The sequence below is a fragment of the Stenella coeruleoalba genome (assembly GCF_951394435.1).
Source record: "Stenella coeruleoalba genome assembly, chromosome: 12".
Lineage (NCBI taxonomy): Eukaryota > Metazoa > Chordata > Mammalia > Artiodactyla > Delphinidae > Stenella > Stenella coeruleoalba.
This window is the reverse complement of record NC_137158.1, coordinates 19,317,183-19,339,846: the sequence shown is the minus strand read 5'-3', so window position 1 is coordinate 19,339,846 and position 22,664 is coordinate 19,317,183. Positions and strand designations below refer to the sequence as shown.

At 39.9% G+C, this 22,664-nt stretch overlaps 1 protein-coding gene across 3 annotated transcripts in view; it reads left to right on the top strand.

Annotated features, from left to right (window-relative positions):
* The window catches only part of ME1 (malic enzyme 1), a 199,468-nt gene that overhangs the window by 21,158 nt on the left and 155,646 nt on the right, over positions 1-22,664 (top strand). For all 3 annotated transcript variants that reach the window (XM_079938774.1, XM_079938773.1, XM_079938775.1), the window contains exons 2-3: positions 13,932-14,065; positions 20,320-20,469. In XM_079938774.1, coding sequence (XP_079794900.1) covers positions 13,932-14,065; positions 20,320-20,469 — 284 coding nt within the window. The remainder of the gene's footprint in view (positions 1-13,931; positions 14,066-20,319; positions 20,470-22,664) is intronic.

Here is a 22,664-nt window from a genome sequence, read left to right as displayed (position 1 = left end):
ATCTTTCTGTGAATGTGGTTTTTGTTCCACAGGTTGCAGGATTGTAGTTCTTCTTGCTTCTGCTGTCTGCCCTCTGGTGGGTGAAGGTATGTAAGAAGCTTGTGCAGTTTTCCTGATGGACGGGACTGGTGGTGGGTAGAGCTGGGTGTTGCTCTGGTGGGCAGAGCTCAGTAAAACTTTAATCTTCTTTAATCTGCTGATGGGTGTGGCTGGGTTCCCTCCCTACTGGTTGTTTGGCATGGGGAGACCCAACACTGGAGCCTACTTGCGCTCTTTGGTGGGGCTAATGGCTGACTCTGGGAAGGCTCAGGCCAAGCAGTACTTCCCAGAACTTCTGCTGCCAGTGTCTTTGTCGTCATGGTGAGACACAGCCACCCCTTGCCTCTGCAGGAGACCCTCCAACACTAGCAGGCAGGTCTGGTTCAGTCTCCTATGGGGGTCACTGCTCCTTCCCCTGGGTCCCAGTGCACACACTACTTTGTGTGTGCCCTCCAAGAGTGGAGTCTCTTTTTCCCCCAGTCCTTTCGAAGTCCTGCAATCAAATCCCGCTAGCCTTCAAAGTCTAATTCTCTAGAAATTCTTCCTCCCGTTGCCAGACCCCCAGGTTGGGAAGCCTGACATAGGGCTCAGAACCTTCACTCCAGTGGTGGACTTTTGTGGTATAAGTGTTCTCCAGTCTGTGTGTCACCCACCCAGCAGTTATGGGATTTGATTTTATTGTGATTGTGTCCCTCCTACCATCTCATTGTGTCTTCTCCCTTGTCTTTGGATGTGGGGTATCTTTTTTGGTGAGTTCTAGTGTCTTCCTGTCGATGATTGTTCAGCAGTTAGTTGTGATTCCAGTGCTCCCACAAGAGGGAGTGAGAGCACGTCCTTCTCCTCCGCCATCTTGAACCAATTCTAGGTTGACGGTTTTCCTTCAATGCTTTAATAATGCCATTTCTCTTCCTCTTGGCCTCCCTTATTTCTGATGAGAAATCTGCAGTCATTTGAAATGTCATGTGTATGTGATGTCATTTTTCTTTGGCTCATTTAAAGATGTTTTCTTTATTTTTTAGTTTTCAGCAACTTGAATATAATTTTTCTGGGTTTGGATTTCTTTATCTTCTTGGGGTTTGCTGAGCTTCTTGAGTTTTTCAGTTTATGTCTTGTGCTAAAATTGGTATGTTTTTAGCCATTATTTCTCCAAATGTTTTTTCTTTTTCCTCTGCTTTTGGATTCTGTTGAAATAAGTAGTAGGCCTTTTGGTATTGTCCCACAGGTCCCTGAGCCTCACTTTTTTTTCAGTCTTTTTTTTCTTTTTTCTTTTCAGATGGTTAATTTCTAATTATCTATCTTTAAGTTAATTGAGTCTCTGCTCTTATACCTCGTTTCTGTTCTTGAGCCCATCCAGTGAATATTTTATGTCAGTTATTGTATTTTTCACTTCTAAAATTTCCATTTGGTTTTTTATAGCTTTTCTTTCTTGGCCAAGACTTTTTATCTTTCCATTTGTTTCAAAATGTTTGGCCCTTATGGTTTGTGGCATAGTTGCAGTAACATTTTAAGTCTTCATGTGATAATTCCATTGTATGTGTCATCTCAGGACTGGCGTTTGTTCATTTTTTTCCCTTTGAGAATTAACACTTTCCTGTTCCTTTATATGCTGAGTAATTTTTGCATGTATTCTGGATATTTTGCATATTAGGAGACTCTAGGTTTTGGTTAAATCCTCAAGGGAATGCTGTTCTTTTTAGTTTTTTGCAGCCACTCAACCTGGTTAGGTCAGTTTGAAAGTTGGACTCACCTTCTATGGGTTGTGGTTCCAGTATCAATTATGTTTTCAAAGCCTCCTTTGTAGTTTTGCTTGGATCTGTTCACCATGTGTACTGCTTAGTGGCCAGTGTAGGATCTATGCAGCGGTTTACTCTATAGTTTAGTTCTGAGGTCCTTTGTTATGCTGTTTAAGATCAGATCTATACATGCATAGCTTAGAGGTGACCTCAGGAGTTTATGTACAACTTTATGAGATTACTTTCTTGAGTTTCCTTTTCTCTGTGATCTTTCTGATACTTTTTGTCTTCTTGAGGTCCCCCCTTTCCAGCCCAGTAGCCAGAAAACTGGGCCTTTAGTTTCCCCGCTCTGCTATGTGTTTCCTCCAGGTGCGTTTGTATCTGGGGCCAAGTTTTACTGGAAGACAGAGAAAAATGCAACAGACATTTGACCCATGATCTTGGGACCATTGCTCCTTTGTTTAAAAAGAATGATTTTCCTCCCTCAGTATTTTAGACATCTGCAGTGGCTCCTGCCACCCACTATGGGATTGCCTGGGGGTTGGGACTGGAGAGAATGGAAAATAATAGTGAATCTCCCTCCTCTGTGACCTTTGAAAGAGTACCCTTTTCTGATTCTTGGACCAGAAGGAGAAATCTTCTGTTGGCACTCTTTTTGCCTGCACTCAGTTGCATTCGCAGCCTTTGTGCTGCTTTTTGAGTCAAGGTCAGTTGATTACAGAGGGATATGAAAAAAAAAAAAAGCCAGGTCATACTGGAGGGAAAACTCCAAGAAATGTCACTGATGCTTTGGTGGTACCTTGGATTCTGGTCTTCTTCCCCAGTTCTTCTCCTACCATTTACCCTTCAGAGTTTTCACATGGCTGCTCAGTGCATTGTACGCAAGGTCTATAGTTGGATTTAGTGGGAGAGACAAGGAAAAGTATGCTTATACCATCTTGCACAGGACCAGAACCCTTAGATTGTTATTTTAAAGGTGGGAATGTGTGAAACTAAGTCTAACTTGATTTTAAGTTTCAGGGGAAAAAAAAATGGGGGAATCAGCTCTCAAATGTTTATTCACATTTTTTTTGCCCAGTTTACTGGGGACATATTTTCTACAGCCAAATAAATATTAGTAATAAAGGTTATTCTGTGGAAAATGGTTCATTTCTATGTAGAGTTCTGTGGAAATATTTCTGTATTCTAAGGATTTAGAAAGATGATTTTTTTTTTTTTACATCTATATAGTACTTCACTTCTGTTCCTCTTCATGTTATGATGAAAAAAATACTACAGAAATTACAAGGTTCAAAGTTCCTTGGTGGAGGTGGGTTGCAGGGTGGTTATGCTGGTTTGTATTATAGCTTCATCTTTCAACATAGCTGCTCATAGGCCCTGGAATATAGTTAAGTATTCTGCAAAAAAAAAGTTTATTGAAGGGATAAAGGAGGGATCATTCTTGAAGTCATTCTTATAGCTCTGTTCTACCTTTCAGATGTGGCCATAACCTCTCCACAGGTCACATGCCACTTGAGGGATGTTTATGCTGTTGGGTGTGTGTTGGAGAATCTCTTCCCTTTAGTGAATATAAGGATGACCAGTGTATCATTTAGAATTAGACTTTGCGGGCTTCCCTGGTGGCGCAGTGGTTGAGAGTCTGCCTGCCGATGCAGGGGACATGGGTTCGTGCCCTGGTCCGGGAGGATCCCACATGCCGCGGAGCGGCTGGGCCCGTGAGCCATGGCCACTGAGGCTGCGTGTCCGGAGCCTGTGCTCCGCAGCGGGAGAGGCCACAACGGTGAGAGGCCTGCGTACCGCAAAAAAAAAAAAAAAGAAACAACAACAAAAAAAAAAGAAATAGAATTAGACTTTGCTACATATAACAAACAAAAAACAACAAAACAGCAGTGACTCACTTAAGACCTAGCTTATTTCTCTTTCACCCATGAAGGAACTTGGAGGTAGACAGTCTGGGGCTGTTTGGTGGGTCCACAGAGTCATCAGGGACGTTGCTGCTCTGCCGTCTTCAAGAGCACTTCTTGGTCCTAACCAGCTATAGGTTTATAGACATCATCTACTCTTTCCAAGCTGGCCGCTGGAAGAAATGAGAGGAACACAAGAAGGCCTCCTTTCCAGTGGAGTCAGCTTTCTTTAAGGAGCCTTTCCCACAATGCACGCAACAGTTCTGCTTCCATATCATTGCTCAGGACTTCGTCACATGACCGCATCTCACTCCAGGGGAGTCTGGAATGATAGTCTTTCACCTGATACATGACTGCCCTACGTAATATTAGGATTTTCTTGCTGGGGAGGAAAGGGAGAACAGATGTTACAGTAGGCAACTGGCCGTCTCTGCCCAAGCCAGAGCTGCCGGAAACATAAGGATAGTGATTTAACCAATGTAAATAAGAAATACGATCATCTTATTCTTGGAAAATGAGATAAATGGTTCTTAATATGTTTTAATATCCTTACAGGTTCACTGTATAAAAATAAATATACAAAAATATGACAGGCTCGTTTCCCTCCCATTTCTGTGCCCCGGCTCGCTGTTTTCCCTTGCTGGGAACTGCTGCTTCTGGTGACCGGGGTTTCCATTATAGACCAGAAATATTCTACAAAGTGTGTTTTTAAATATTGTTTGAAGTTAATTTTCATAAGTTGTCATTGATGTAGGGTATGAATCCCTTAGTGTGGTGGAGAGGAGGTGGTGGTATACAGAGAACGGGCGCAGTTGGGGGGAAGTGTGTGAATCAGACGGAGACGCGGAAAACAGGGAGTCGTGGTCCCCGGCTGAGTCCTTTGTTAGTTGCCTGGTACTCTGAAACTGGTTCTGAAGCATGGCTTTATCTTTCTTCACTGAGCCACCTTGAGTATCGGGATTCCTCAGTGTAGGAGTCCCACATCCTGTGTGGTGAGTGCTGCCGGCTCCCCGGTAGCATTTTCATGAGACGGCATAACTCACCAGGAAAACAACAACGACAACTAGATTTAAGGTTTAAAACTTTAACTCGTCAACAGGGCTTGCCTCTTTCATCATTCTTCCCACAGCTGGTGTTTCCTTCACTCTGCTCCCTCCAAGAAGCCACGCTTTTCTGCATCGGGGCTTGTGCCTCTCTTTCCGGCATTACCACCTCCAGCGTTTCAGCTGGTCAACCCCTCCTCTTCTACTTGTCCTTAGATCTCAGTTGAACCTCACTGCTCAGTGAGCTCTTCCTTTTTAACCCTCCAGATGAACTTAGATCTTAAGTTTTGCCTTTTCTTTCCCCTGTACTTATCACATTGTTATTTTAGAGTTATTTGTGTAGCTATTCCTATAATGTCCTGTTAAGCTCTCTGGACTGCAAACTTCATGAAGCTTTGCACCACATTTAGCATGTCGGTGTTCCACTGGTTTAGTGCCTGTAAGCATTGTGAGCATTCGCTCAACAAATACTTGTTGAAAAATATTTGGTGAGATGATGATTAATTCTGTATCCACTTGACTGGGCCACTGGGTGCCCAGATGTTTGCTCAGATATTATTTGGGGTATGTCTAGGAGGGTGTCTCTGGATGAGATTAACATTTGAATCGGGAGACTGAGTGAAGCACACTTCCCTCCCTTGTGTGGGTGGGCCTCATTCAATCAGTTGAAGGCCTGGATAGAACAAAAGGGCTGACCCTCCTGTGAGTAAGAGGGAACCCGTCTTGCTGGACCGCCTACAGGCTGGGACACCAGTTTTTTCCTACCTTTGGACCTGACCTGAATCTTTGGCTCTTCCTGGGTCTTGAACTTACTGGCCTTCACACTAGAACCATACTATTGGCACTCCCGGTTTCTCCAGCCGTTGAACTTGGACTAGACCTACACCATTGGCTCTTGCTAGTCTCCAGCCTGCCGACTTCAGATCTGGAGACTTGTCCAAGGCTTCCATAATTTCAATGCCTGATCGTAAATTTCTCCATATGTATGATGTATATTCATACACCCTACTGGCTCTGTTTCTCTGGAGAACCCCGATCAATACAGTGAGCTTCACAATCTTCCATAAAATAACTCTGAGAGGAGATAAAATGTTTCTGAAAATCTCAACTGTGGATCTGAAGTAAGAAAGCCATCTTGTGGTATTTCTGGGAATATCATGTGAAGTATACATCCCTTAGGACACCGAAGCATAATTTTCTGCAATAGTTCTTAACATATTTTTTGCCAAAGTCCCCTTTGGAAATTTGGTGAAGTCTGTGACTCCTTAAATCCCTGGTTTAAATAAATAGTGTTTGAAATAAAGAGTGTTACAAAAGAAACCGATTATATTGAAATATAGATATCAGAATATTGAAAAAATAAATGTGGGATATTATAAGATATATTCTTCTTTATCAAAGACTTAAATAGCAAGATAATATATTTAAATACGGGCAATTTAAAATAAAATTTTGTAAAGAGGTCAGTATGAAGGTCATCAATATGACTAGACTGTATGCCTGTTTATGTTATAAAACAACCATATTTTGGGTCTAAAACTACTGTAATTTCAAAGTGATGATAAACATAAATGATATTTCAAGATATATGTCACAGATGTAATGTGATATGAAAATATTTGTTATTTCTATTTATGACATAATCACAGGAACTACTACTATTTCTCTTCTCCCTTCTTTTATAATGGAAGGAAACACTAAATTTCATACAGTTAGTGAGAAAAGATGTCCACATTTAAAGATTCCTGAATTATACCCACTGATTCCTTGAGGGTCTGTGATTATTAGGTCCTTGGACCTTAGGTTCAGAACGTTTGGTAGGGTTCTAAATTGGGTCTTCACAGAAAGTACTGACAGGGTCTCTAAAAACTGATTCTTAAATTCAGGAGTTTTCTGACAATACCAAGAATGTGAAGAATAAAAGTCAGTATTTACTTAGCTCTTGTATGTTCATGGTTTTGTTTTAAAAGTTATTATTAGTAACTCACGCATTTTTATCAATATAATACTTTATAATTCACATAGGATGCAAAAATATCTGGTCTCATTTTATCCTCTCAGCAACCAAACGGGACACACATAACATGCACATCTACTGTGTGTTCCATATGTTTGATTACTCCTATTTAGTAGATGCGAAAGTTGAGGAGAGCCTGCATTTAACCCCAAGCACTTTTAAGTACCTGCTCAAAATCATAGTGTTAAATAATATCTCCTTGTGAACCAAACTTGGATCTAAATCCAGATAGTATGCTCTATAGACTTATATTGCCATGAATTCATATTTGTTAGTGAATTATGTGTGTAAATTTAAAGTGCGTGGATTAATGGAACCTATAATATATTCAAAATGTACTAGACAGCTGCCTACAACAAAGAATTATCTAGCCCAAAATGTCACTAGTGCTGAGGTTGAGAAACCCTTGTTTAGATGAAGGTACTTAAAAAAAATACTCACAAACTCTAGCACTTAGGCTGACAGGTAGAAATGTCTTTTTGTCATACCAAGTTGATCTTGAATACCTGGTTCAAAGTCATTTTAAAAAGCTGTTACAAGTGGATTAATTTAATTAAATAATCTAATGTATGTGTGGAAAGCGCAATTGTTATTTGAGAGCTTTCAAATCATGAGCGCTCTATTAGTGCACATATGAAAAAATTTTAGTTTGAATTTGAATTAGGTGTGTTGGTTATTCAAAATAGAGCTACAGAGAACTGAACTATGTGAAACTGAAAAGTTGTTTCAGATCCATATATTTATTTGTTTATTTAAAGTTGATCGAGGCACTGCTCCATCCTGATGTTGGATTAGGGGCTGTCATACAGATATGAATAGCATGGTGCCTGTCCGTCAGAAGCACCTAGATCTCTGGGTGAAATAGTAGTTAAACAGAAATAATGAAATATGGGAAGTTCCACGATAGAAGTACGTGGTGCTGTAGGAGAACACTGGAGGACACCTCCCTAATCCAGAGAGAAGGAGGAAGGCCACCGTTCAGGAATCGGCAAGGGTCATTAACAAATGCATGTGTGATTTAAGTGGTAACTCAGTGTATTGGGTTGCTGTCTACTTTGAGGCTGTAGATTCTTCTACTACCTCAAAGAGGGAGGAAATCAAATGAAGGCACAATAGACAGTTATCTTGTGGTCCTGATCTTTCGGGTTCACTGTCTTGAGTATTCGCTTTACATATTATCATAGGCATATTTAGAGGGTTTTGTCTGAGTCACATGTATAATATATTTGTTAGAATAGCGTGAATGTCCATGTGATTACTAGAGACTCTTCTGGCGATGGGTATTACCCATTTGCTTTGGATTATTCATATACATTTCAATCCATGATCTTAGACTTGGTTTTATCGTTTGTGTACATTGGTAGTTTCAATAGTTTATTAAGAATTACCAGTCTGCTTCCTTAACAGGGACTTTTCTCTACTGTGAAATTTGCCTTAAAACTTCTTTGAGAACAGTAGAACTCCATCCTGTTGAAAGGATTTTGAAACCTTATTAATGATTTTAAGACTTATGTTTGGAAAATGTAGTGTTGACATTGATGGTTAACAATTTCTCAGCCTTATAAGGAATCTATAAAGTTCTGACTTTTAAGTAAGAAATACTTGACCTAATTAAACATCTCACCTGATATTTTAAAAATCCTTTTGCTCCCTTAGGTAGAGGTGTTCTTTCTTTTTTAAAATTGAGCAAACATCACTTAAACTACGATGTAGTTATACTTGCTATATCCTGTAATACCTAGATGAAATAAGTTTGGGGTGTTGTACAATTATGATATTTTCTTATAAGTTTTAGGGTATCTAGGGCCAAGTGTATTTTAGATATATTTTTATAATCATTACTTATATCAGTTTAAATTACTTTATATCAGATATCTGTAAGAATTAATTGCTATGTAATAAAGCCAAATATTTTTTCTTAAAGATGTTAATATATTGATTTTAAATAATTGATTTTTCTGTCTCTTAAAGGAGACTATTACCAGAGAACTTGACTGCACAGCTGAATGCATTCAAAATAATCATATTTTTCTGATGTAAACTTTACCTTGGAAATGTATATTCCATCTGGCTGATGGTTTTTTTTTGAAGAAATGAGATTGTATACCACTAGGAAAATTTTAAAAGTTATTATCTATGTTGTCAATTAGAATTTTAAAAAAATCAATTTCAAAGAACAATTTTTGGCAATCTGGAAGACTTGGGGGAAGGAACCATTCAGTAGAATGTGTCCAGGGCAAATGTCCAGTATCTCTTCTCATTCTATAGATATGAAATATGCACATAAACTATGTTAATACATTCGAAATTATTATATTTAAAACTAAAGCTCAGTTTGATCTCTTTATTTCAGAGCAATAAATAATAAAAATGTAAAGGTCTCTCCTTTCGTACTCTTTACATATAAATAATTTCTCCCCAAAATTACTGTCAACAAAATTCTAAAACATTTTTTCATAAGAACTTTTAGGACAGATACGCCATGTTATCTGTAATGTCACATTTATCAAATCTGTATGTAGTTCAGTCAAAATCATAAATTATGAAAAAATTTGGTAAAGAAATTGAAGACAAATTAGCTTTTAAAAAAGGTATTTTAAAATTTGGAATGTGAAATACATCCATAATTTGCTAAGCAAACTTTTAAGTCATTTGAATTGTATTCTTTTCAGATGAGGAGCAAATTAGCTGCTGAATTGATTTTTTTATAGAACCTAATAAAATTTAGCACAGTGAAATTCACTCTTTCTGGTGTATACGTCTCTCTCTCTTTTTTTTTTTTTGCGGTACTCAGGCCTCTCACTGTTGTGGCCTCTCCCGTTGTGGAGCACAGGCTCCAGACGCGCAGGCTCAGTGGCCATGGCTTACGGGCCCAGCCGCTCTGCAGCATGCAGGATCTTCCCGGACCGGGGCACGAACCCATGTCCCCTGCATCGGCAGGCGGACTCTCAACCACTGCGCCACCATGACAAGTGTACAATGTTGTGTAACCAGCGCCACAATCAAGAAAAGTTCCACCACCTCGAAGATATTTCCTCGTTCTGCCCCTCTGCAGTCAACTCTTCTCTCCACTCCCCGACCCGAGAACTGATCTTTTCAATCCTTATAATTTTGCTGCTTCCAGAATGTCAAATGAATGAAACCATGCAGTATGTAACCTTTTGAGTCTGGCTTCTTTCATTAGCATAATGCATTTGCAGTTCATCTATGTTTCTTGTTTCGGTAGTTTTTCTTTTTTACTATTGAGTAATATTCTTGTGTACCAATGTAGCTTAGTTGTTTCAGGTTTTTTGCGATTATGACTTGCCACTGTCTTTTCTACTTCTTTAAACCTTCTTTCTTCACTTTTCTGCTTTGTCTTCTCCGAAACATATAATAGCAACTGTATAGTTATAGCAAATCAGTAATTGATGAATGATTTATTAATGATTAATGTGTTAATCCAACACATTTTTTGTTGATCACCTACAAAGTGATGGGTATTATTCTGGGCACTAGGGATTCACTGGTTGAATAAAACATACAAACATCTCTGCCCTAATATGATTATGGCTTCAAACATTAAAATTAATGAATTCTGTTATCATAATGCATTACCATACATGTAGAGATTATCTTAAAGATTTTTATGATTTAGGTAATGTTTTCCTTTTTGCCATTCAGCTTGATTATTTTTAGTCATTATACAGGGAAAAAAGAAAAACTACTGAGGTTCGTTGGAACATTAAAGATTGTTAGTGTGGAATATAGATCCTATTTGTTCTGTTTTTATGGCAATAGTTTCTAATAAATTACTCAGGACAAAGTTTCTTTCTCAGTCATGTTTGCTCTGTGCAAACATGGTTTCTAATATAAGTCTCCTGTTATGCCAGGAATTTTGTTTTCATTTTTGCTTGAGAGTCTCAGTTTTCTCAAGAAGATATACATAGATTAATTAGTAGAGTCTAGAAGAATAGTTGTCCTGTTTGTTGCCCTCAGCAGTGAAACAACATACCATTCTGCCGTCTAGGGATCTGGTCCAAAAGGTTTTTTAAGGAGGAAGGAAAGTAAAAGAAAGAAAAAGAGAAAAACAGGTTGAACCTAGAGTGTATGAGAACACTTTTAGGTAATTAGAATTATAGGTGATCTGGAAACCTAATATAAGTATAGCTAAGCTTTTCAACTACATAAAAGACTTAGTAGAAGTCATTTGAAAGTTAGAACCTGCATGTGTACTTTGGATACAATGTCCTTTGTTGGATAGGCCCTGCAGGAGAACCCAAAGGTAAAAATTCTTTGAAACAGGTATATGTTACCTTAACTTTTTAATAAGGAGAATGTATTAAGTTAGGCTGTCACTGTCAAGTTTTAGATGTAACTGACCTGTTTATAAATTTCTGCAAAATATATTAATATGTCTTTGTTAGTATGAAAAAATGCAATAGAGAGCCGGGATTATTACATTGTTCAAAATTCAACTTATTGTTTCTCTGAATACTTTTTGGGAAGCTGCTCGTTGGTAGGAATCACATTGACGTGTCATTCTTAAAACTGCCGTATATATTTAAAATTTTTCAGGGGTTTTAAGATTTAAGTTTACATATTCATTGATTTTTAAAAAATTCACAAAGAGTAGTAATAGGATATGAATCCAGTCATAGGACTTTAACTCTTTAACTTGGCCCAGTTCTTCAGATTTCTAAGCCCTAGTGGTTAGTTTGTTTTTGTTTAAGAGTTGAACTTGTACTTTAGTGTGTGTTGGAAAATTTGGCTAACAACCTATGGGAGTTTGTAGTTACTAAACATCAAAGAATATAGCAAGAGATATCCAGGTGGCGTTATCATTTACATGGCATAAGGTATGGTAAACCTGTTAGACTGAGGAATTGTTTCAGACCAAACATTGGAAAATTCATGTAAAAAGACTGGCTAATGACACCAATAAATGAGTTAATGCCTTTATAAAGTGAAAGAACGAGCATATGTTAGTACTTCCGATAATGAGCCTTATTCTCAGAATATCGATATTTTGATTATTATTTTTACAGGCAGATTTTCAAGGGCATAACATTCAAAAGTTTGCTGCTTCTTCACATATATTCATATGTTTTTGAGACTTTAACTTCAGCCTAGCTTTTATCCCATTTTTAATTTCCAAGTTTTCATTTCAAGTTAGAGAGAAGTCTGTTGTCTTCTTTTCCAAATACATTACTGTATATAATTCTGCTTCATTTCTAGGAAGCAGACATTTTACATTATATCTTTATATTTTAAAGTATTTTACTTTATGTCCTTATAAAAAGTTTTATTTTATATCTTTACAACAAGTTGTGCTTTTAGCAGGCGAAGTACGCCTTCCATTTTATAGATTCCTTTTTCACAAAAACATCCCTTTCTGGTTACTTTAAATTTTAAATGTAATTTTACCAGGCTTGATAGGCTAGTTTCCTGAGCAGCAGTTTTAATGTTTTTTAAATTTTAATGTCAGTCTCTAAAATATTTAAAACTTTCTATTTTGTTTATCTTGCACGTTACTGAGGTCTAATGTCAGTTACTGTTCTGAGCACTAGGGATAAAGCAGTGAAAAAAAAACCAGACAAAATCCCCTAACCTCGTGGAGTTTGCATTCTGGTGGGGACACAAACCACAAATGAAACAGAAAATGGCATGGAAGGGTTCTAGCAACACCGCAGTGTCTCCTGGTGCGGACGGGGACGCCAGGCAAGAGGGTAGAGAGGCTGCGCTGGTCCGCTGTGCTCCAGGCATCTGGGAGGGGGCACTAGGGGGCACTAGTGATGGCACTAGGCACGGCTGGACACCCTGGATTATCCTCTCAGAGGGGGGACCATCCTGCTGCTGTCCACGTGTATTAGAACTCCAGAGGACCCCCGGCTGGGCATGTAATGGGGCTTTTGTAGTGAAGGAATGGCTGCTGGTGGAGCAAAACATCTTGGAAACGGGCACCAGCCGTGCCCATAGCACGTGGAGCAAACCCGCCCATCATCACGTTGGGGCCAGACCCAAAGCAGTTAGTCTAATCTTGGGCTTCAGTATCTCCAGGGAGATACTAATCTTCCAGATTAATGACTACTGGGTTTATCTGCTGTTACTTCCCCTATATCCTGGCCAGTCTCCTAGGTCCATTCTGGGTTTTTGTATGCACTCATCAGTTCTATTTTGTTTGCTTGTTTCTGAGCCTCATAGTTTGTAATGCTGTTGTTTTGTACAGTCAGTGTTCGTGTAAACAGATGATGTAGGTATAATAATAAGGCTCGAATGGGCTTACTGGGTGAGTCTGGAAAGGCTTTAGAGAGGAGGGAGCATTTGAGGTATGGCTTGAAAGGAGAGAAGCAGGGAAGGAAGACATTCTTGACTGTGGTATAGTGCAAGAAGAAAGGGGTGCGGCATGTCCAGGCAATGGTGAGAAGTTTTGTGTAACTAGGAGTGTATAATTAGTGGGAGATAGCTTGGGAGAGGAATGTTGGAAAAGGTACCGCAGAATCATAGATAAGGTGTCTCCTGACCTATTTTATACATAGAAACACAGCAGGGGACTTCCCTGGTGGTCCAGGGGTTAAGAATTGGTCTTGCAATGCAGGGGACACTGGTTTGATCCTTGGTTGGGGAACTAAGATCACACATGTTGCAGGGCAACTAAGCCTGTGCGCCGCAATTACTGAGCCCATGTGCTCTGCAGCCCGCACGCCACATCTAGAGAGGAGCCCGTGCACTGCAACAAAGAGCCCGCATGCCACAACGAAAGATCCCATGTGCCGCAACTAAGATCTGATGCAACCAATGAATACATAAATAAATAAAAAAGAAACACAGCAGGTCGTAGGTGACCTACTCATGTTCATCATTTAAAAACCTTTTGTAATAACTACTGTTCATTTTTAAATTTAATGGTACTAATACTGATAATTATATCTTCTTTCATTTGCGTGGCTTCAGATAATTTCCTCCTATCCATTGCCTGATTTTATCCTAACGTTATCTAAGTGACACAGATCTGAAAATATTATCCTAATATTTAAAGGTGAGGAAAGTGAGGTGTGGAGAGATTACATGGTTTACTCAGTCACATGGCCACGCTTGGAGGGATGCCAGATCTTCTGATTTTCAATTCCATATACTTGTTGGATTTATTTGGTGTGTAGATACGCGTTTTGTCCTTTTCCCCCGTTGAATTATCGTGTTTTCTTTTTCTCCATAGGACTTGGCTTTTACCCTGGAAGAGAGACAGCAGTTGAACATTCATGGATTGTTGCCACCTTGCTTCATCAGCCAGGATATCCAGGTCCTTAGAGTAATTAAGAATTTTGAGCATCTGAACTCTGATTTTGACAGGTAACAAGTTCCTGAAGGTGATTTTTATATGTCTCATAGGCAACTGTCTAGTTTATTTTTTATCAGATGAGAAAGTTTAAATATTTAGTGCTTTGGAAAGAGTAGCCAACTTCTAGGAGGATTTGCCTGTAAATACAATGATGTTTTGTAAAAAATTTACCCTCTGTAGGAACATCTGAACAAATTAAAATTTTCTAAACTATATCCTCAGAAAGACGATTTTTCTCTTGTGATAAAGTTGTTGCTATGAAGGTGAATTACCAGGAAATGCCATTCCAAACTAGATGAAAGTGGCTTTGAGTCAGACACTAAGTACGTTGTAGGTGAGAGTGCACTTTTTCATCTTCCAAGCGTGGTTCCGACACTTTTGTGAATTTAGGTCACTTACTTTATTTAGAACCCAGTTTCCATGTTTGTACAAAGATAAAGGTAACAAAGATAAAGTACCCTTGGGAATTCGCTAGCCCTAAGTTGAAATTCTGGCTGTATCTCACTAGAGCAAACCACTACACCCACTGCCATGACCATTGCATGTGCCTTGCCCTCTACTTTTTTTTTTTTTTGAGGGTTTTTTTTTTTTTTTTTTTGCGGTATGTGGGCCTCTCACTGTTGTGGCCTCTCCCATTGCAGAGCACAGGCTCCGGACGCACAGGCTCAGCGGCCATGGCTCAACGGGCCCAGCCGCTCCGCGGCATGTGGGATCTTCCCAGATCGGGGCACGAACCCGCGTCCCCTGCATCGGCAGGCGGACTCTCAACCACTGCGCCACCAGGGAAGCCCTGCCCTCTACTTTTGATGCTGCCTTTTCTTATTAAGGTGTTAGACCCATCTACACCTCAGTTTTTCCATTTGTGGGTTGAAGAGAATAATAGTTATTTGAAAATATTGTTGCGAAGGTTAGAAGAGAGAGCTAACCCAGTACCTAGTAAGTCTTCGTATTAGTCAGGGTTCTCCAGAGAAATGGAACAGCTAGGATGTGTGTGCGTGCGTGTGTGTGTGTGTGTGTGTGTGTGTGTGTGTGCGTGCACATACACATAATGAGAGGGAGGGAGAGAGAGGGAGGGGTTTATTGATTGATTTTGATTTCAGAGAATTGGCTCAAGTGATTATGGAGGCTTGGTCAGTCCTAAATCTCCCGTTGGAGCCCCAGGGAAGAGCTGCAGTTCAAGTCCAAAGGCAGTCTGCTGGCGCAATTCTTCTTTTGCTCTGGCATTGGAGGGAAGGCCAGTCTTTGTTCTATTAAGGTTTTCAATTGATTGGATGAGGCTCACACACATTATAGAGGGTAATCTGCTTTATTCAAAGTACACCAATTCAAATGTGAACCTCATACAAAAACCGCCTTCACAGAAACATCCAGAATAGTAGACCAAGTATCTGGGTGCTGTGTCCTAGCCAAGTTGACACATAAAACTAACCGCTCCTTTTCAACTTGGCACCCATGCACGTTTCCTTAAACCAAACTGAATCTCTGCATAAAGACAATAGAATGTCCTACCTCTGCCTAACATGATAGAACTATCCCAGGTACAACCGAAAACACACTCTTTCCCCAGAAGAGGATGTAAAGCCCTTGGTGCTATTTACTTTTCTCCTTGATATCTCTTGACTTTAATACTATGATGTAAAGTTAACTATACAGATGACCCTTGGGGACTTCCCTGGTGGCACAGTGGTTAAGAATCCAGCTGCCACTGCAGGGGACACAGGTTCAAATCCTGGTCTGAGAAGATCCCACATGCCTCAGAGCAGCTAAGCCCGTGCACCACAACTACTGAGCCTGAGCTCTAGAGCCTGCGAGCCACAAGTACTGAGCCCTTGTGCCACAACTACTGAAGCCCAAGCGCCTAGAATCCGTGCTCCGCAACAAGAGAAGCCACCGCAATGAGAAGCCCGCGCACAGCAATGAAGAGTAGCCCTCGCTCGCCGCAGCTGGAGAGAGCCTGCATGCAGCGATGAAAAAAAGACCTAATGCAGCCAAAATAAATATAAATAAGTAAATATATTTTTAAAAAAAGTACAGTTGACCCTTGAACAACATGGGTTTGAACTGTGCAGGTCCACTTATATTTGGATTTTTTCGATAAATGCATCCTATGGTATACTACATAATCTGTAATTGATTGAATCAAATGAGGAACTACAGATATGGAGGGCCAACTGTAAGGTTATATGTGGATTTTTGACTGTGTGGGGGTCAGCACCCCAATCTCCACATTGTTCGGGGTCAACTGTATTTAAATACTATGATATAAACTCAGTACAGCTTAGGTTACATGATAAAGGGATAAGAGGGAAAAATTATATTTGTCTACATATATTTGTATATATATTACAAATATATTTATATACACATAAACACAAACATTCATAACAAAATAAGGAAGAATACACATGGTAATTATAGTCCTCATTTCTGTAACTGGTCACGTGATCAGAGCTGGTATTTATGACTACCTTCTGCCCCTACCCGTTTCACGCTTCCTTTGCCTTCAGCCAGCACCTCGGCCAGTCTTGACTCCTTGCCTGGTACAGTGAGCCAGATCTTTAATTCTGGAGGGTCTGGGCCGTTAGTAGTCCTGTCTGAATTGGGTTGTTGTAGTTTCCCATTGACTTTAATCATGGAGACCCCCTAATGGATCTCTTGTATTCCAGACACCCTCTTCCTTACCTCCATTATGGAGTGGGAGTCCGATTTCCCCTTGAAGTCAGGGCTGGTCACCCCAGCCAGCACGGTAACTCCCTTCTTTGCCTGTTAGTTCGGAGGCACGCGGTGCCCAAAGTGGCCAGTGGCAGTCTTAACTTCCAGTTCAGTGGAATCATTGTCTCCTGGTGGAAACATTCCTCCCTTTAGAATGAACACTTCTAGGCCAGTGGAGCATCATGTCACAGGGACAGGAAGCAGGAATTTCGCTGGCGGGTTACTGGGGGATAATGGTGAGTGGTGCCACTTCCATTTCCACCCCTGTGATTCCGGGACCTGTGAATGCTGGCTATGGGAGAAGTAGAACCATATATTGGATGCGGATTCAGAGCGTGTATAACCTCCTGGAGTATCTTGCCCCAGCTTTACAAGGTGTTGTCACCTAGCTGGTGCTGTAACTGAGTCTTCAGAAGGCCATTCCACCATTCTGTCAAGCCAGCTGCTTCAGGATGGTGGGGACATGGTAAGACCAGTGGATTCCAATGAGCAAGGGCCCATTGCCTCACTTCATTTGCTGTGGAGTGAGTTCCTTGATCAGAAGTCATGCTGGGTGCAATTCAGTGGATGAGGCATTTTGTAAGTCCATGGAGGGTAGCTTTGGCAGAAGCATTGTGTGCAGGAAGGTAAGTCTTCATACAGAATAAGTGTCTCTTCCAGTGAGAACCAGTGCCGTTCCTTCCGTGATGGAAGCTGTCCAGTGTAATCAACCTGCCACCAGGTAGCTTGCTGATCACGCCATGGGATGGCGGCATATCAGGGGCTCATTGTCAGTCCTTGCTGCTGGCGGATGGGACTCTCAGCAGTGTCTGTGGCCAGGTCCGCCTTGGTGCGTGGAAGTCCCTGTTGCTGAGCCCATGGGTACCCTCCATCCCTGCCATAGCCACTTCTTTTATGAGCCTATAAGTGATGACGGGGCAGCTGAGGACAGAGGCTGACTCAGTTTATTCAACATGTATATTTGCTTCTTAAATTCCTTCACCATCCCTTTCACGTATTTCTTAAGTCCTTCCTTCAGCCGCTTCCATTTTTACTCTATATTCTTTTCCTGGGCCATTTTATCAGCTGCCTCCTCAGAGCTAGTGATTTTCCTGTTTTTATCACAGACTGTCCCTCAAAGATTTTTGTTTAATTAATTAATTTATTTATTTTTGGGTGTGTTGGGTCTTTGTTGCTGCGTGCGGGCTTTCTCTAGTTGTGGTGAGCAGGGGCTACTCTTCGTTGCGGTGCTCGGGCTTCTCATTGCGGTGGCTTCTCTTGTTGCGGAGCACGGGCTCTAGGTGCGTGGGCTTCAGTCGTTGTGGCTTGCGGGCTCTAGATCACAGGCTCTGTAGTTGTGGCGCGTGGGTTTAGTTGCCCCGTGGCATGTGGGATCTTCCTGGACCAGGGATTGAACCCATGTCCCCTGCATTGGCAGGCGGGTTCTTAACCACTGTGCCACCAGGGAAGTCCCTGTTCCTCAAATATTTATTGAGCATCAACTCAGTGTTAGGTGCTCTTCGAGATATTGGAATTGTAGACAATGATCTCTGCCCTCACAGAACTTACCTAAATTATTTTTTAAAAAATATTAAAAACAAAGAAGTAAATAATAAAATAATAAGTAAATTATTTAATATGCTAGAAAGTGACAAGTGCTAATAAAAAAAAGAAAAGGTAGAGCAGGGTACGAGGGATGAGAATGCTGGGGAGCGAGTGGGTAGGGTCAATTTGTATTGTCAGGATGGACTTCATAGAGAGGGTAGGTTATGAGCAAGTAATGAGAGGCAGTGAGGAGGTTAGCCATGAGGAAGTCTGAGGAGCAGTGCTCTTTAGCTGGTAGATTCAGGGACCAGCAGGGAGACCTGCGTCTGGAGCAGGATGGGTGAGGGGAAGAATGGTAGGTCGGGAGAGCAGATTAATGAGGTCACGGAGGACAGATTATATAAAGACAGATTATGGAGGCCACTGACGGACTTTTGCTGTTACTCCGAGTGAAAGGGGGAGCTGTTCAGGGTTTTGAGCAGAAGGTCAGCGTGGTCAGAGCTATATTTCCAGAAGACTTGCTGCAGCGTTGAGAATAGAATGTAAGCCAGGAGAGTATTTAGGAGACTCTTACAGGCAAGAGATGATGGTGATTTAGATCCAGGGTGGTAGCAAGGAAGGTGTTCAGGTTGGGATATATCTTGAAGCAAAGCCAACATAATCTCTTAATGTAATATACTATATTAGAGATGAGTGTTAGAGACCTTCCAGAGAAGAGGAGAAAATAGCAAAGAAACAGAAAAGGCATGATCAGTGAAATAGGAAAACCAGAGAATCTGCTGACCTGGAATTCAGGTAAAGAGAGTGTATGGAGCTCTAGGGAACGCCACTTGTGTCAGATGTCCTGACAAGTAAACTAAGATAAGGTCTGAGGATTGATCATTGATTTGGCATTGTTGAGTTCCGCATGGCGAGATCAGTGTTTAGCATGTCTAAAAGTCATCATCTTCTTCCCAATTGTTAATTTTTGGGGTTGAAATAACTCATCTATTTGCCAGGCATTAGAATCCTTGTGTCTCTGATTCCAAATTCTGTGTATTTGCAACTATTCCAGGGAATGAGAACCCCCCCCCCCAAAAAAAAAAGCTGGTAAGGCTATTAAGGACAATTTTGGAAGATTCTTTTAAGTTGCACCAGGCAGTTTGAGTTTTATTCTATAAACCATTGAAGGTTGCCAGTAATATGATAAGGTTGATATTTAGACATCCTTTAGAAAGAAAACTGCCTCTAGAAAGAAAAAGACCATTTGATATAAGTAAAAAGTCCCTTGAACTTGCTTACCTTAGTAATTTTTAGGATCAGTGCTACATTCCTTACTCATTTTCTGCTTGTCATTTCCCTTGGCCATTCAGTACTGCAAGGTAGAGTCTTTCTATTTACTTAATGTTTAAACTGTGTCTACAGTGGTGTTTTCATTTGTCTTTGATTTGAAAATAGGGACAAAGTCTTTTCAAATATTAAATAAAATTGCTATTTCAGCACTGATTTTGTTTTTTTGGCTGCTTTGGGTCTTCCTTGCTGCATGCCGGATTTCTCTAGTTGTGGCGAGTGGGGGCTACTCTTGGTTGCGGTGCGCGGGCTTCTCATTGTGGTGGCTTCTCCTGTTGCGGAGCATGGGCTCTAGGCACGCGGGCTTCAGCAGTTGTGGCACACGGGCTCAGCAGTTGTGGCTTGTGGGCTCTAGAGCGCAGGCTCAGTAGTTGTGGCGCATGGGCTTAGTTGCTCCGCGGCATGTGGGATCTTTCCGGACCAGGGCTCGAACCTGTGTCCCCTGAATTGGCAGGCGGATTCTTAACCCTTGTGCCACCAGGGAAGTCCCTCAGCACTGATACTAACATTTTGAATGACACTAGTTCAGGTTTATGGTACTTCATTTTTTGAGATGATTAGGAATACTTCCAAAGTCTTTTGATCAGATGTTTTCTGTGTGACCTACTGTATACTTTGTTGAGAAATGTTTAGTTAGATTTCTAACAGCTATTGTAGAACTTTGTTGGAACGTAGATCTAATTATGTCCAATTTCCACAGGTATCTTCTCTTAATGGATCTTCAAGATAGAAATGAAAAGCTCTTTTATAGAGTGCTAACGTCTGACATTGAGAAATTCATGCCTATCGTTTATACACCCACTGTGGGTCTGGCTTGCCAACAATATAGTTTAGCATTTCGGAAGCCAAGGTATGTAAACTCTTAAGTACAATTTGTGTCTTTCTTTATTTTTTTGTAAAGTGTTTGCAATAATTAAAAAGAATTATGGAATGGAATTGAAGTTTGGAAAAATCTAAAACAAACTTCATTTAAAAGAACATTTAAAAATATAGTGTTTTATTTCTGATTTAAGATCATGGGAAAGTATTTTTTTATAAACCAATTTATGTTTCCTTTTACAGACAATAAATGAGCTTTTTTTTTTTTTTGGGAAAAAGTAGTTGATCATAATTAAGCTTGGCTCTGAGATGGTAATTACCACTATTATGTTTGTATTTTACAAGTTAAAACAGAGATTCCCAATTTTCCTGAAAATAAGGAGTATATTGTTTCCTAAATTCAGAGCTGGCATTAAACTGGCTCTTTTGTTGATTTTTTTTAAATGAAATTGTAATCACCTTTAAAGATGTATGAAATATATAATATAGTTTTTCTAAAACCATAGCTTTATTTATTATATCACTAAATACTTTTGCAGCAAGAAACAGTTGAAATAAGTATCAGTGCTTTTAACAGCAGCAACAATAAAGGCTCGAGTTGACTGTATTTGTGCTGCTTATAGTTCTGAATTTAAAGATAAAAAAGAAATGTTTATAAGTTTATACCACAAAAAAGCCTATTGAAAATACTGTCATTGAAGTGACTATTTTTGAGGTAAGATCTGAAAGTTAGATTGAATATGTAGATTTCTTGAAGGTATATTGATGTAGTGATAGTATTTTGCACACTTGTACCACATTACCTTTTGTATAAAGAAAAGAATTAGCCACATTATCCCTTGTATAAAGGGAAGAATTATATGTAGATGGTCTGTTAAATTACACTAATAGCATGTATCTATGTTGCATTTATATAATGGCTATGTTAACAGTGAATACATTTTTTTCATAGAAAAACAAGAGTTAGAATTTAGCTGGTAATTGTATTATGACAGATAATTCTTTTTTGAGTATATCAGTATTTTTTAATCTTACAAATAATACATATTCATTATTGAAAGAATGAGAAAATACATATAAACAGAAGGAAGAAATATTTTAAAAATACGCAATGTCATCATAGCAAAAATTCCAATACATACAAATACATACTGTTCTCCTTATAGAAGGGATCAAATTGTATAAACTGTTCTTTACCTTACTGTTTCTCTGAGTGACATCATAAAATATATATGTCTGTACATGTCTATAAAATATATTTCTACATAAAGAAAGACTCTTAATAAAAGTGTAAGTGTATACATCTTAGCTGTTTTAAAATGTAATTTAAGCATATTTATTGAAATTCAAAGTTTTCTATGAGATCCTGAGAAGTGCTAACAACTATAAGACATGTAGAAGAGCTTAGCTCAAAGTAATTGGGTTGAAGTTGACATAGAAATCCCAATAGCAACAGTTATTTTTTTGAGCACTTACTAGGTACTAGATTTTCTACGGGCTTGGGATACATTGGTATATATGTAAATCTAAAAGCAGAAGAGACAGGGAAACAAAAAGTAATTGTCTAGAGTGTTGGGAGGCAATAAGTGTTATGGGGAAAGAAAGAGTTGAGGAGGAAAAGGGGGATGCGGAGTGTCATGTGCTTGGGGGGAGGGGCAGTAGCTGTTTTACATAGAGGGGACACTGCAGGTTTCATTGGAAGATGATATTGGAGGGTGAGAGGGGGAGATACAAGGGGGAATGTGTACCATAGAGCAGCATAGAGACAGGGTGGAGTGAGAGAGGGCTGAGTAGTAGATGGGGTCACAGATGTAGGATAAATAAGAGGGTACAGAACCTATAGCTTCTTGTCGGCTACTTTGAAGAACATTGGCTTTTACCATTAGTTAAATGGGTAGAAGAATCAGGTAGCAGGCTATTGCAGTAAACCTAGTGAGAGATAACAGTGGCTCAGATTAGGAGGGTAGCAGTGGAGTTAGGGGTAAGAGTTCAGTTTCTGGATAAAGATAAAGTCCCGAGGACTTCCTATTGGATTGGAGGCTTCCTAGAGCAGTGGTTAAAAGTATGGGCTCTGGCGTAGATGGGCTATTTTCACTTACTGGTTTTGCCACTTGTTCTAGTGTTGAATAAATTAGTTAACCTTTCTGGGCTTCAGTTTCCTCCTCTGTAACGTGGGGATAATACTACAGCCCAACATCCTTTATCTACATTTTTTAAATCCCAAAC